General features: G+C 35.0%; 2 protein-coding genes and 1 long non-coding RNA gene across 3 annotated transcripts; all 3 read left to right on the top strand.

Moving 5' to 3' along the window:
* Window positions 1-202: 202 nt before the first annotated feature.
* Window positions 203-2116, top strand: LOC139849986 (F-box/FBD/LRR-repeat protein At3g26920-like; the record flags this gene model as incomplete). Its single annotated transcript, XM_071839589.1, has 2 exons — window positions 203-312; window positions 1242-2116. A coding segment is annotated over exon 2 (846 nt), but the record flags the coding sequence as incomplete, so codon positions are not given.
* Window positions 2117-2120: 4 nt separating this feature from the next.
* LOC139850524 (uncharacterized) lies at window positions 2121-3174 on the top strand. Its single transcript, XR_011760056.1, has 3 exons — window positions 2121-2212; window positions 2529-2696; window positions 2790-3174. It is a non-coding gene; the product is annotated as an uncharacterized lncRNA (long non-coding RNA).
* A 2760-nt stretch (window positions 3175-5934) lies between these two features.
* LOC139849985 (putative F-box/FBD/LRR-repeat protein At4g00315) lies at window positions 5935-9917 on the top strand. Its single transcript, XM_071839588.1, has 4 exons — window positions 5935-5981; window positions 6214-7188; window positions 9043-9210; window positions 9354-9917. Exons 2-4 carry the CDS (start codon window positions 6238-6240, stop codon window positions 9915-9917), a joined length of 1683 nt encoding a protein of 560 aa, XP_071695689.1. The 5' UTR covers window positions 5935-5981; window positions 6214-6237.
* Window positions 9918-16040: the final 6123 nt, after the last annotated feature.

Genomic DNA, 16040 nt, shown 5'->3' with positions numbered 1-16040 from the left:
ATTTGTTGAAATCTTGGGTCAAGGATTTCGCATTTGGCGGTTATCTGATGTTGGGCCGACCTTTATTTAGTTGTGGAGGAGGTTGCACGCTTGTGTCTTTGGGCTATAAATAAATATTCCTAGCAACCCATAGCAATTATTAAATAATTAGTTTTAGAGTTAGTTTTCACTTTAGGTTCTATTTTAATAATTACTCCGTAAGATTCTCTTTATTCTTGTTCCTGTTCCTGGAGGCTGACGAAAGTCAGACATAAATTCAAGGGGTTGCTTCATACGGAGTCATTTGGTTTCTTGTTCCGCATTATACAATTGGTAATCTTTATTTTAATTATTTGTTTTATACAATGATTAATTATTAAATATTTGTGCTTAATTGTTTAATCGTTGATTCAAGTTTATATATGAGTACCTAAATATTTTTTGTGTAATCGTTGATGTTGCGTTGTTCAATTCTTGATATTAATTGATTGTTTAACTAGGGTTCAACCAAAAGATCTATTATTGTGTTTATTTGATATTTTAATTCAATCACATAGTTTATTAAACAGCTAATGTGAGTCAATTCGTAATATATAACTTGTGCTTTAACACTTCTAGTGATCTAGACAATTACATGAGTATTTCTAAGTGATTAGGGTACAAGTGTAGTTGGTGACTGGATGGTATTTTAATTTCACAATTGTGTAATCGCATTCGGGTGATCGGTGTGGTTTGAGTTTTATGTTAGTAAAACCAGATTGAGTCTAATTTCTATAATCAGATATAGTTTTGTTGATGTGAAAAGATTGATGTGAGTTAATCATGTCTTATCAACTAAGGTTTTGTGAATATCAATGAGTAGCCATAAGACGATATATTGTATGAACATTGATAACTGGTTCAGCGCAAAAACAATCAGCATTAAGGGGAAATGTCTAAGTGAACACCGTTGTCCCTCATTGGTTATTCGTTTACTTTAATTATTGTTTTTTTTTTTTAATTTTTAAATCAATCAAAAACCAAAACCCCCTTACATAGTTAATTATCAGTGAATAAATTCTTCAAAACTCAACTCCTTGTGGAACGAATCAGACACGTACTGTTAAACTGTCACTGCACGATTAGGATTAGTTTTCTATTTGTGTGATAATTGTTAAATTGTATTTATTGTTAAATTATTGGTTACATTTATCACATCAAAATAGTACTCATAGTTTTTTTTTCCAAGTAATCGATATGAAGTTATACATTGTGAACCGCAGGTTATCATTTGTTGTATCGAGCTAATTTAATGGACTTTGACCTTAATAATGTGAGAGCAGCACTCGATGAAGATAGATTGAGCGGCTTGCCTCTTGAGCTTATTCTTGAAATCCTCTCTCGCGTTGACACTAAATTAGCTATTCAAACGTGTTTGCTGTTGTTTCCAAGATGGAAGCTTTTCTGGACATTATTGCCATCTCTCAAATTTTCGAATAGTGGAATTAAAACATTAGCCGATTTCTCAAAATTCGTGACCCATGTTCTGTCTCACCGCAACCATCAAGTAGAAGTGTCCTCAGTAAATCTATGTTTCCATGGAGAAGCTGCTCAAGGTTTTGTGAAAGAGATTGCAAATTATGCGTTTTCTCACAATGTCCATGAACTAATCGTGTATAGTACAACCAGGAATGAATGTCCTCCTTCTCTCTTTAAGTCTCAGACTCTTAAGCATCTCACATTTAGAACCTCCGTTTATGCGCTTTGCCTTACACCCAAAACACCTTGGGACTTTCCAGCATTAACGACTTTGTATCTAAAAGATATGTCATTGTGTGATGATCGACGTGAATCCCTTGATCTTTTCTCCAAATGTGTCAACTTACAGAACCTCACTTTAGAAAATATTACGGTCGAGGCTAAGGTTTTAGAAATTATCACCCCCCGACTTGCTAATCTTAGACTAGATAATAACAGAGGTTATAATATCAATGTGATTGCACATCAACTTGTGAATCTTACTATAATTCAATGTTCAATTGGAGACTTGAATATACCATCAGGACTTTCGTCATTCTGCTACAAAGGTTACCATACTCCACATTGGTTTAAAAACTGGCATTTTTCTGTGAACAAAGTGACTGTCAGTTTGCGCATTTACAGAAAGAGGTCGGAAGATGCTCGTCGTTTTATTAACATGTTTCAAGACCTCCATAGTGTCAGATTTCTTACGCTTAACTTAGACATTGTTGAGGTACGGTGATCTAGTATCAGCTATAATGACATGTTTATTGTCTGACACCCTTTTCTTAGAATAAATAATTAACGTTGGTAATTACATTTAAACGGAAAGGGAAGTAGATCTGTATGCAAAATTCTATCCATATGCACCTACTAACTATAATCGGTGGTTTTGGTTAACCGTGTCATAACTGTATTTTGTAATTTATGAACATTTATTCAAATGACCAGATGCTCCTGTAATATCGTTTTTAATGCCTAAAGTTTTTGACAAGGGAAGTATTAAACAACTTGTGTATTCATATGCATAATAATCTATATATATGCAGTGTATCTCCTCATTCTCGGATTTACTATCTGCTCAGCCTTCGCCCTTTAGGAACTTGATTAGCTTGAATATAGACTCTGGCTCAAGGGATACATGTAAAGTAAAAATGTCCACCAAAGCCAGAAATTTCTTTCTTGAAAACTCGCCAGACGCCACAATCTTCATGAAGGTACTTTCATCAATTTGGTATTTTATTTATACTTTCCATGTATCGGTTTTATTATCAGGGTTCAATTATAGTGATATTTTTGTTAATTTGCAGGAACTACCTACACGGAAGCAATGAAAGTGAAAGAGGCTATAAAGGAACTAGGCTGGTGGCACAGTTGAGGACAAGTCGGGAGAAACGCAGGAGATGGTTGATCAAGAAATTGATGATGTCATACCTTTGATGTCAAAGAAGAGACATGTCAGATGTTTATTGAATAGATTGCCTAAACGACAGAGGAAACAAATGGAAGCACGCTACTCTGGTGTATGCAAAGCATTGACAATAATTTTGGGAGCATCTTGAACTCAATTGTAATGACCTCCCAATTTTAAGTTAAACGTTATGTAGACAATTGAAGTGCTAACAAGTAAATTTTGTATTCACAGTCATGGTGTCTTTAAACATGTTTGCTTGTGTTATTAAACTCTGCCAACTTAACTGCTTTTGGTTACATTCAATTTATTTAATGATTGATTTCATACATTTTTAGAGTTATTTTCGTTGATCTAACCCAATTATGTTCAGATAATGCCAACTTAATGATGGTGGGTGCTTAGGATAGTGCCAACTTGAAGATGTTTGTGCTCGTTGGATTAATGAATTGTTTTTCATGAAAATGTTAGGTTATTATCATCAAACCTTGACTTTATTACAACTATTCGTGGATCATACTTTTGGTGTCTTGTAACTTGATCTAACTTATTTCGAACCATAGAGATTCATGATATATCGGAGTGCATAAAAGATGTTGAGATTGTCGTTATGTTTTAAGGACCTTATTATTATCATTTTGAGATCATTATCTCAATATGCATAATCACCACGTCCCGTTCATAACAATTATTGTAAATTACATAATGCTGTGTTGCTTCTCGAGGGGAAACTTATTTTGAAACATGTCGTAATTATTATTGTCAAGTTTTAAGTTTCGATGGCTTCTCATGACTATAAACTTATGAATTTTTTGCAAATTACTTAACACTCTTACCTGAAGATGTTAGGGATGTTTGAACCTGAGACTTGTATTGGTAGGTCAGCTTGGTTACAAATATGACTATGTCCATGCGACCATGCATATTAGTATATTACTTTACACTATAGTTTATGTTACAAGTATGTAACTGATTGTTTGTCAAATGTTTCGTTTCTTAAGTCGTGAGCAATAGAAGAAGTGAATTCGAATACGTATTTGAAGTCAGGAAAGTTTGCAAGAATGCTGCAGAATATGTTGCCAGCCAAAACCTCTGCCACCTGGTAATCTCAAATTTGTTCATATTTTTCATTTTATATGCTGTAGACTAATTGTGTCTTTGATTATATTTTGTTGTGGGTGATAAGAGCCATTGGAAAAGGATGAAGGGCAACAAGTTAAAGCTGTGGATTCTGATGTAAAAGTGTTCACTTTAGATGTATTTAAAAACAATGGCGAATTTAAGGAACATTCCAAATTTCCAATCCAATTTGTTAAATTAAAAATATTTTATTTCTTACATATTTCATCTTAAATTTTCTTCCCATGGATGGCGGGGACGACAACAACGTTGGTCCTTGATTGTTTTTGTTTCTGATGTGTTTTATATGTAGGTGTTGGTTTTGTTTATGGCCTTGCGTTTTAGGTGTATGTTAGGTTTTTCGGCGAGGCTTGGGTTAGTTAGCGTTTGGTCGTTGTCTTTGTTTGATCTTGTTTACTGATTTCGTGTCTCGCTGGTGCTCTTTTGTATGAAATATGTAAGAAATAAAATATTTTTAAAGATGAGAGAGGTAAAGGAAAGAAGAAGAGTGAGAGGGATGATACGTTTTATTTGAAGGATTATAGCGATGAAGAAGAGGGAGGGATTGATCTTAATAGCAATAATCCCAAGGACTCTCAAAAGGATAGATCTTGCAAATGGAGTCGCTTGGTTCGGGGACGGGCTGTGTAGGAGGAAAAGGGGGCTTTTTCGACAAATTTAGGAATGGCGGTTTGTATTCTTCGGAGAGACACACCGATGAAGGGATCGGAATTGAGTCAACCTTTATGTTCAAGGCTAATGTGGATGGCGGGGACGACAACAACATTGGTCCTTGATTGTTTTTGTTTTTGATGTGTTTTATATGTAGGTGTTGGTTTTGTTTATGTGCTTGCGTTTTAGGTGTATGTTAGGTTTTTCGGTGAGACTTGGGTTAATTAGTGTTTGGTTGTTGTCTTTGTTTGATCTTGTTTACTAATTTCGTGTCTCGCTGGTACTCTTTTTTATCCTCGTTTTCTTATCTCTTTTCGAGATACAGATATGATATATAAGTTTTCGTTATTTTGTCAAAAAAATAATAATAATAATCTCTCATTAGTCATCACGGTCCTTGTAACTAGGGGTGTGCACCATTTGGTTTCAAACCGAATAAACCGAATATCGAATCGAATCCAAACCAAAAAAACCAAACCGATTTTTTTAAACGGTTTTCGGATCGATCGAAACCGAATTCGTAATTCAGTTTATGGTTTGGTTTTCGGTTTTGAAAATTTTAAATTCGGTTAACCGAAAACCGAATTAAAAACCGAAGTCAAATTAATAAAATATTAAAACATATTTATAATTATAATATTTATATTTATATATTTATATTATATTTGATGTATTATTACATTTTTATTAAATAATAAACATGTTATATATCCTGTATACTTAAATTAATTCAACAACCGTTATTACTATTTTATATGTAAGTTTATGCTGGTTAGGATTTTTATTTTTAGTGATTTTCGGTTTTAACTGAAACCAAATCGAAATTAAATTGGTTTTTGGTTCGGTTTTGGTTATGATTTTGATATTTAAATTTGGTTTCGGTTTGGTTTTCGGTTTTGACTTTATAAGCTTCAAAACCGAAAAAACCGAAAATAAAAAACCGAACCGACGAACACCCCTACGTTATAACTACAAAACCAAACCCAATCCAAAGTCCCAACCCGACCCTTATTGTGTAGTCTTGTTATCTACCCGAATAACCGATGGCGGGATATGTATAAATATAAATATAAATAAACAATAATAATACATGTGCGGCTAAATCAGTGACGTTACCTTTTTTGTTTGTTAGTCGGCTGACCTAGCAGCAATTTGGCAGTTGAATCGCCATTTTGTAATTCTTTCTTTTATTCGAAGATCAAAGGTACACAATTATTTTTAATTCTCAAACCCTAATTTGTAATTAACCTTGCAACAATTCTTTAATTCTACATCTGCATACTCTACCCCATAGAAATCGGTACATTGCTGTTTCACTTCTTTTTTTTTTTTTTTCCTTCCATAATTTGTGCTTTTTAAATGCTTAGGGTTTATCTGTACTCGAATGATTGTTATTAAGTTTTAGGCTGCGATACTTGCAAAAACACGTTCACAATTAGTTACAAATAGAATGATTATGTCAACTTTGTATTCTATATACTCAACTTTGTTATTCAAGTAATTGATTTGTATTTCTACGTTGTGAACTGCAGATTATCATTTGTATATCATAGAAAATGGACTTTGATCATAATAATGTTAGAGCAGCGCTCGATAAAGATAGATTGAGCGCCCTGCCTCTTGAGCTTATTCATGAAATCTTATCTCGCTTTGAAACTAAATTTGTTGTTCAAACGTGTTTGTTGTTGTCTCCAAGATGGAAGCTTATCTGGACATCTATGCCCTCTCTCAACTTTTCAAGTACCGGATTTAAAACTTTATCCAAATTTGCAAAATTCGTGAAACATGTATTGTCTCATCGCAACCATCAAGTAGAAGTTTCCTCTGTAAATCTAAGGTTCTATGGATCAGCTAGCCAGGTTTTTGTGAGAAAGATTGTACGTTATCTGTTTTCTCACAATGTCCAAAAACTAAAGCATTTCAAGCATGAATTACCTCCTTGTCTATTTAGCTCAAAGACACTCAAGCATCTCACCATTAGAACCTGCACTTTAGCTTGCCTTACACCCAAAATACCATGGGATTTTCCAGCATTAACGACTTTGTATGTGGATGATATTACGTTGTGTGATGATGAATGTGAATCTGTTGACCTTTTCTCCAAGTGTGTCAACTTACAAAACCTCACTTTAGAAAATATTACGGTCAAGGCTAAGGTCTTTGACATTATTACCCCTCGACTTTCTAATCTCATACTTAGATTTATTGGTAAAAGAGACATAAATTTTATCAATGTGATTGCACCCCAACTTGAGAATCTCACTGCAATTAATTGTTCAATGAAGTACTTGAATATTCCATCAGGATTTTCGTCATTCTGCTACGAAGGTTGCAATCCTCCACGGTGGTATAAAGACTCTATTCATTCTGTGAAAAAAGTGAGTGTCAGTTTGAACCTATATCGTTCTGAAAAGCCATATAAGCATGAAGATGCTCGTTGTATTATTAACATGCTTCAACAGCTCCATAGTGCCCGATTTCTTACGCTTAACTTGGACATTGTTGAGGTATTTGACAATCTGCTACATTGACGTGTTATTTTTCTGATTATCATTACATGTGACACATTTTCATAATCAGAGTTGGTAATTATAGTTAAACGGAAAAGAAGGTAGATCTGTATGTGCAAAGTTATTTCCATATTCAGTACCCAACCGTTTTATAACTGTTTTTGGTGATTTTTGAACATGCCATTTCAAGGTCTTATTCAGAGGACCATATGTCATGGAATTCCCTTTTTATTGCATGAAGTTTTGTTTTGAAGAACGTGTATACAACTTGTGTATATATATTATATATATAGTGGTAGGATCAAGGGGGAAGTAACCAATCGGGGGGAAGCGGGGGGAAGCAAATTTTTTTTTTTTTTTTTTCGTTTTTTGAAAAAACTTTGTTCACGAATATTATAAATTGGATGAAAATATGAACATTTAGTAGAGACACTTTGTGATAAATGTTTTTATTTTGGCTGGAACACGCTCGAAGAAGTAATATATAACATTTATCGCGTTTTTCGAGCGTATATTGAGGTTTTAGATATTAGGGTTTAGATATTAGGGTTTATAGGGTTTAGATATTAGGGTTTAGAAATTTAGGGTTTAGGGTTTAGGGTTTAGATTTAGGGTTTAGATTTAGGATCTAGGTTGAGTTTTTAACACGAACGGTTTAGAATTTAGGGTTTAGGGTTTAAGGTTTGGGGTTTGGGGTTTAGGGACTAAACCCGAAACCCTAAACCCTAAACTCTAAATCGGGCTAAATTTTACTTCACAAAACATGAAAAAAAAACGTTAACATTTTTCACGATCAATATTATCTTGAATGCTTTTTTTGTCGATCGTTTTCCCGCCTAAATAATAACATTCATCACGAAGTGTCTTTTTTAAATGTTCATATTTTCGTGTGATCTTGATGTCTGAAAAAAAATTCTAAAAAAACGAAATTTTTTTTTTTGCTTCCCCGTACTTCTCCCGATTGGTTACTTCCCCATTGATCCTGCCCCATATATATATATATATATATATATATATATATATATATATATATATATATATATATATATATATATATATATATATATATATATATATATATATATATATATATATAGGGGTAGGATTAAGAGGGAAGTAACCAATCGGGGGGAAACGGGGGGAAGCAAAAACTTTTTTTTTTCTTTTCGTTTTTTGAAAAAACTTTGTTCACGAACATTATAGATGAGATGAAAATATGAACATTTAGTAGAGACACTTTGTGATAAATGTTTTTATTTTGGCGGAAAAACGCTCGAAGAAGTAATATATAACAATTATCGTGTTTTTCGAGCGTATGTTGAGGTTTTAGATATCAGGGTTTAGATATTAGGGTTTATAGGGTTTAGATATTAGGGTTTAGAAATTTAGAGTTTAGGGTTTAGATTTTGGGTTTAGATTTAGGATTTAGATTGAGTTTTTAACACGAACAGTTTAGGGTTTAGGGTTTGGTGTTTTGGGTTTATGGAATAAACCTAAAACACCAAACCCTAAACCCTAAACTCTAAATTGGGCTAAATTTTACTTCACAAAACATGAAAAAAAAAACGTTCATATTCTTCACGAACAATATTATCTTGAATGTTATTTTTGTCTATCGTTTTCCCGCCTAAATAATAACATTCATCACGAAGTGTCTCTTCTAAATGTTCATATTTTCGTGTGATCTTGATGCCGGAAAAAAAAAATTCCAAAAAAACGAAAAAAAAAAAAATTTGCTTCCCCCCGCTTTCCCCCCGATTGGTTACTTCCCCATTGATCCTGCCCCACATATATATATATATATATATATATATATATATATATATATATATATAATCTTTATATGTGCAGTGTATTTCCTCCTTTCCAAATTTACTATCTGGTCAGGCTTCGCCCTTTAGCAAATTGATTTGGTTGAATATAGACTCTGGCACAAGGGATACATGCAAACTTAAAATGCCAACTGAAGCTAGAAATTTCTTGCTTGAGAACTCTCCAAACACCACATTCATCATGAAGGTATTTTCATCAGTTTCATATATTATTTATATTTATATATATAGTTTCCAGGTATCAATTTTATTACAGTGTGATTTTCAAATTTGGGGTTTAGTTATAGTGATTTTCAAATTTGGGGTTTATATATTCTTGTTAATTTGCAGGAACTTCCTACTCAAGAATTAAAAGAGAAAGAGTTGAAGGCCAACATTGAAGATCTAGTGAAGGAACTAGAAGCATCCCTAGAGCAGGACAATATGATTACTGAGAGAAACCAGGCTATCGGTATGACAAAAGTAGTTGTTGAGAACCTTGTGGATGCTATAAAAGTATGGACCAAGAAAAAAACGTTGCAAAATGAATCTGAGAGGGGTCAAATAGAGGAGATTGTGACTAGGTTGGAGGCACAGTTGTGGAAAAGTGTGGTAGAATTGACGGATATGTTTACTAAAGCAAATCAAGATGTCGTACCCTTGATTTTAAAGAAGGGGCAGGTCAGATGCTTACTGGATAGATTGCCTAAAAAACAGAGGAAACAGATGGAAGCACACTACTCTCGCCAGTTTAAACAAGCTAAAGCACTGATTGCTCATCAGGCCTCAAATAATAATTTACTCCACATGATCATTGATGCGTTTAGAAAAGATAGGTCTTCAACATCTGAAGATGTTTCAACATCTGAATCAACATCCGAATCATCATCTGAATCATCATCTGAATCAATCTGAAGACGTTTCTACATCTGAAATCGTTTCAACATCTGAAGATGTTTCCAGCAGCTATCATCCACTGCCATCACCAACACTGTCTACTTCAAGAATTGTAAGTTTTTTTATTTCATATTTGACTCTGTCTATCCGTAGTTGTTACAGCCTGCAGGTGGCTAGATGAGCGGGTCAGGGGTTTTTGGTTGAGTTGGTTCATTTTATGTAGGGGCTTAGACGTGCAGAGTCGAGGTTGCTTTACCTACATAGTGTTTTTTTTTTTTTTTTTTTTTTTTTTTTTTTTTTTTTTTTTTTTTGTCTTTTTATTAGTTCTTCTAGAATTAATAATGTGGTTATAAGATTATTTTTTTTATAAAGGAACAAAAGTATTACAAAAAATATAGTACATAGGGATACAAAAAGATACTACTTCGCAAAGCCGAAAGCCTCATTAGGTCTAAAAACTTAAACAACAACAGTTGTGTTGTCTAAATGACACTTGTAGACTGGACCATGTCCTCCTTCATCGTTCCTACGATAGACTTATAAATATTTGGTTGCTTCTTCAATTCCATCAATGGTGCAACACCAACAATGCCCAATCCCGCCATTGGCAAGGCAATTTCTTTAAAGGTTTACCTTCTATATCTGGAATCGTATTGAGTAAAATGAAAACTCGGCTATGAATTTTTTTTTTGAGATTCAAGATCTGCGATCTTCTGAGCAGCTTCTAACTTTGGTTGTTCCTTTTCAGCCGATTCTTAGGTTACACTCACACGTCTACCTTTCATTATTCATCCAGTTTCCATTTATGGAATTCCATAGCATACAACAGCCACATGATCTGTTAGGTGAGGCCGCATAGGTTGACCTAGAACATTTTTGTCAATGATTTGTAAATGTGACAAAATGGACAGGTTGGTGGTTGGGGGTTGGATCCCGAGTCAGAACTAGTATTTGTTGAAAGAACCGAAAAGGGGGTGGGGGTTGGGTTTACCTAAAACATTTCTTGGCCAATATTATATCTTCTCGAATCAAGTTTATGCTTTAAAAACACTTGGAGATACTTTTAACCTATTAGGCCCATACGATCTCCTCTTTTAAGTTAAGTTTATATTCCCCCCGTGGGACCCGTTAGACGTTAAACATAACCCAAGTCGCCCATACTCCCATTCAAAAGTAAAAGGATTAAAATTGACGCCTCTAATTAATTGGCGTATTAATTTTATTTAATTACTTTCTAGGTTTTATACTTTTAAGCAAAAAAAACCTCTCATGAAGACTTTTAACCCTCTTGACCCATTTGACATGTTCCCTTTTTGGCAACATTTGTTTGTTCTCATTACCAATTTCATCCATCATAATGCTATTCAGTTTGCTTTTGGGCTCATTTCTCCAGTTGTGTATAAAAAACCTATCAAGAGCAAATACGTACCGTGTTCGATGAAAACAAATGTTCTACGAATGTCCAGTGAGGAACACGCAATATAGGTGTTTATATCAAGCAACCTGCGTGGCACCAACTGATACTGTTAAGGCTAGAACCTGCCTTTGATCAGAGTAGAACCCTAATCGATTATCAATCACAAACAAGCAAACCGAATAATAAACACAAAATAAAAAAGAACACGAGTTTTATAGTGGTTCGGTTTCTAGGTGAAACCTACATCCACTTTGGAACTAGAGAGTATTTTATTAATTTGGAGGTGATAATTTACAAGTACAATTGAGAGACTATATATAGACTTAGGACCCTCAATAAAAACGGCCCAAACAATTAGGGTTGGCCAAACCCTAACTTGGTCACCAAGTAAACACCTGGCCAGTTTTTCTTGGGCTTAAACTACCGAAGCCTACACCTCAACAATCTCCCACTTGGAGGCTTCGAATACCATCGATCTGCACTCTTGTACTTCTGCAATGCAAGACTCAACTCATCTCTTCTCTCTCTAGTTCCTGCCTTCTCTTCAATGTTCCTGAAGGCCAGTTGAAGCTATGCACAGCTTCACCTTATCCAGCGTTACTGGTTTGGTGAACATATCTGCTGGATTCTTTGAACCTGGAATGCTCTCCAGATTAAATGTTCCATTGCTTATCCATTCTATGATAAAGTGATACTTCATGCCAATGTGCTTCGTCTTAGCATGATAGACTGGATTCTTCGCTAACTTGATTGCGCTCTCATTATCACAATATAAGACAAATTCTGTCTGTTTGCTACCCAGTTCTTTCACGAATGTCTTTAACCACACTAGTTCTTTACTGGCTTCAGTCAAGGCCATGTATTCTGCTTCAGTAGTAGATAGAGCCACGCTCTTTTAAAGCCTAGACATCCAACTCACTGCTGTTCCTCCTATAGTGAATAAATACCCGGTGGTGCTCTTGAAGGTATTATTGCATCTACCCAGATCTGCATCAGAATAACCCCTGAGAGTAGTATCTCTGCCCTTGAAACATAACCCAACTTTGGAAGTACCCTTTAAATATCGCAGTATCCACTTCACTGCTTCCCAATGTTCTTTCCCCGGAGCTGACATAAAGCGACTAAGCATCCTAACTGCATGTGCTATATCAGGTCTTGTACACACCATATCGTACATTAGACTACTCACTGCGGATGCATAAGGAACCTTAGCCATTTCTGTTTTTTCTACTTCAGTTTTAGGAGACTGATATTTAGAAAGCTTTAGATGACTTCCCAACGGTGTGTTTCTTGACTTTGTAGACTCACCATTCATTCTGAACTTTTCAAGAACCTTGCGAATATACTTTTCTTGAGATAAAGAAACTGACCCATCTTTATTCCTGCATATACTCATACCGAGAATCTGCTTAGCTGGCCCGAGATCCTTCATTTCAAATTCTCTAGATAATTGCTTCTTCAAATTGCGTATTTCAACCATATCAGAACCTGCAATTAACATATCATCGACATAAAGAAGCAATATAATATAGGAGCTCTTGAACTTCTTCAAATAACAGCAATGATCTGTAGAACTTCTCACGAATCCTGTCTTCTCCATGAAATTATCAAATTTCAAGTACCACTGTCTGGGAGCTTGTTTCAAACCATACAAGCTTCTCTTTAGATTACACACAAGATTCTCCTTTCCTTTGACACAAAACCCCTCTGGTTGAGACATATAAATGTCTTCTTCAATGTTGCCATGCAGGAAAGCTGTTTTAACATCCAACTGTTCTAAGTGTAACTTCTCGGTTGCAACCATACTTAGAACCAATCTGATAGTCGTCATCTTCACTACTGGAGAAAAGATTTCAGCATAGTCGACTCCTTTCTTTTGTTGAAATCCTTTGACAACTAATCTTGCTTTGTATCGTTTAGAACCATCCCCTTCATCTTTGACTCTGAAAACTCATTTATTCTGTAAGACCCTTTTTCCTGGTGGTAACTTGGTTAATCTCCAAGTTTGATTTTTCAATAAAGATTCCATCTCGCTTTTCATAGCCTGCTCCCACTGGAGTGAATCTTTCACCTTCATTGCCTCAGAATAACTTTCTGGTTCCCCATTTTCTGTCAAAAGAAGATAGTTAACTGTTGGACTAAACCTGTTTGGCTATCTTGTAACTCGTGTAGATCTCCTGACCCAATTGGACTGGTCAGATTGTGATGGGGGCTGTGGGGTCTGCTCATCATCAGAGTCTGAGCTCCCACTATCTGAAGTCTGCTCATGATCAGACTTCGAGCTTTCACTGTTAAGAACTCCCACTGGAACTTCAGTTTCACACTCTAGAGTTTCCCTTTCATCTTCTCTAGTTGTCTCTGTGTCAACCTCAAATTCAACTGATTCTTTTTCTTTTGGTGTTGAGTTGAAATCCTTGTACAATTCTGCTTCATTGAAGGTGGCATGTGTAACATCCCGCCTTTTTCCGTTTACTTTTCCGTTATACTATTTTAAACTCCGTTATATGTTTATAACATCTCCCGTTAATACGCGTTTTAAATTATCTCGTTTAGGTAATTCACGCACCTGGATGAAACTAGAGGGACCATTGTTGCCAAGTGATCAAAGGTGTGACTAGGTCAACTAGTCAACACCCTTTCTCCACCATTCAATAATTTCATTTTCATTTTCATTTTCCTTTTCTCTTCATACTTTCCAATTTTCTCTAAATTCTCCAAACAAAGAATTCATCATCTACAACAAATCGATCAAGCTTCATTCTAAACAAATTACATATTTGGAATCCTTGCAACTTCCTCTTCGATTCCATACCGATTTCATCTAGTTTGGGTAACTTTCTAAAATCACTAGATTTTGTGTTCTTGATGTTTTTAACTTATAAAGTTGTTAATTAGTGTCTATGGCTCAAGTCTAACATGATTATATGATTTATATGCTCGATTTCGTTATTTGAAGTAACTAGCTTGAGTATGAACTTTGGTGTGTTTGATTTGGTGATTTGGTTGTTTGAATGTTGTTAAATGTCATAAATGCATGTATTAAATGTGTTCCTAGTATCACTAGCTTCAATTTGATGTATAGGTTGCTTGAGAAAACTCCATAAACTTGATTAGTGATTTTGGTGAATTTGAGTTAGGGTTTGATAAGCTTGAAATGAATATTTGATGCATTGAATGCCATGAATTATTGTTGGTAAGTAGTTAGTTGTATTGTATGCTCGATTACCTACAAAACGGCGTGTTGTATGTATGCATTAAATGCCCGAATCATAAATGTGCACTTATCAAATTTGAGTATTAAATGTGTGCATTGATTGATCATTTGATTTGAAAAGTCGGTTATTGCAAATAATGTTTTCGGTTGGTGAAATGTGCTTAGTTGTCTTCCTTGTCAAAAGAGCTTTCCAACGATATAAGATGCGAGTCATAAGTGTTTACGGTTTGTGATTTGTGTTTGATCGAAGTTCGGAAAAAGACTTGAACAATTGAAACTGACCAGGTACCAGCTCCCGTGTATTGTCGCGGCGCGACACTTTGGGGCCGCGGCGCGGCATAAGCCGTGTCCAGTTTCTGACCTCCATGTCAATTATACGAAAAATGTTTGGCATGCTATGGACCTCCGATTCACATGTAACTTGTTCTAACATGCTTATAAATGACTCCTAACCTCAGAAAAATAGTTCGGGACCCGGCCCGAACGCGTTGACTTTTTCGTTGACTTTGACCGACCAAAGTTTGACTTTTTGTCAAACTTAACCAAATGATTATGCAACCTTCCTAACTTGTTTCTATACTTGTATCTTGCATGAAACTTGACAATTCGATTCACCTGCTACATAATCGAGTCATAACGAGCCATAGGACTAATTGAACTTCTTTGATCAAACATGATTATCAATATTGATACAACCTATTTGTTTAGGTCAAGACTAGCATTGTTCTTTGCACATGTTACTTGTCGAAGTACTTAATTACTCTTGCGCTCAAGATGAGATCATAGTCCCACTTTTACTCGTTTAAACTTACATTTGGGATGAGAAAGCATAAACGTTCTTTTTAACTAAGTGAACACAAGTACAGGAAAACAAACATTCTACATACGAGTTTAGAACAAAAACCTCAATTCGATTATCATTAGTTACACTTGCAGGGTGTAAGTGTAGGCGTGAACTTATATTGTATGCCCATATGGGTTTGACAAACCCTCATTCGGACGGTTCGCTACCGTTATTCGGATGAAATATATTTTCGGGAAACAGTGTATGTTCTAACACTATTGTGATGGGGTACTATTGAAGGAAACGTTAAGCCTTGATAATTGGGTGCTCGTGAATATTAACTTTTAGAATGTATTACTATTTATCAATGATGTAAATCTTGTGGTTCGACTTACTTTTACTCACTTACTTACTTAAACCTATGATTTCACCAACGTTTTCGTTGACATATTTCTATGTTTTTCTCAGGTCCTTGAACATTAGGTGATACATGCTTCCGCTCATTCTTTTGATACTTGCTTTGAATGTCGAGTATACTTGCATATGTGGAGCGTCTTTTGACTATTTTAAACTGTGTCGCACGTGTTTCATTTGTACTTTAAACATCGTTATGTACTAGTTATGGAAACTACTTTTGTAAACTTTGAAACATCCACACTTATGAAATGAATGCGACATATTTTCGGTCAAACTTTGTCTTAAAGACTCATGACCATGTAATGGGAC

The sequence above is a fragment of the Rutidosis leptorrhynchoides genome, chromosome 5, assembly GCF_046630445.1.
Source record: "Rutidosis leptorrhynchoides isolate AG116_Rl617_1_P2 chromosome 5, CSIRO_AGI_Rlap_v1, whole genome shotgun sequence".
In the NCBI taxonomy this organism is placed as follows: domain Eukaryota; kingdom Viridiplantae; phylum Streptophyta; class Magnoliopsida; order Asterales; family Asteraceae; genus Rutidosis; species Rutidosis leptorrhynchoides.
Note: the sequence above shows the minus strand (reverse complement) of the source record. Positions and strands in the feature narration are given on the sequence as shown.

Excerpts from the sequence above, each read along its gene's own strand:
- LOC139849985 (XM_071839588.1), top strand. The coding sequence starts at position 6,238 with ATGGACTTTGATCATAATAATGTTAGAGCAGCGCTCGATAAAGATAGA. Across the intron at positions 7,189-9,042 it reads TTAACTTGGACATTGTTGAG|TGTATTTCCTCCTTTCCAAA; the intron begins GTATTTGACAAT and ends TTATATGTGCAG. Across the intron at positions 9,211-9,353 it reads ACACCACATTCATCATGAAG|GAACTTCCTACTCAAGAATT; the intron begins GTATTTTCATCA and ends GTTAATTTGCAG.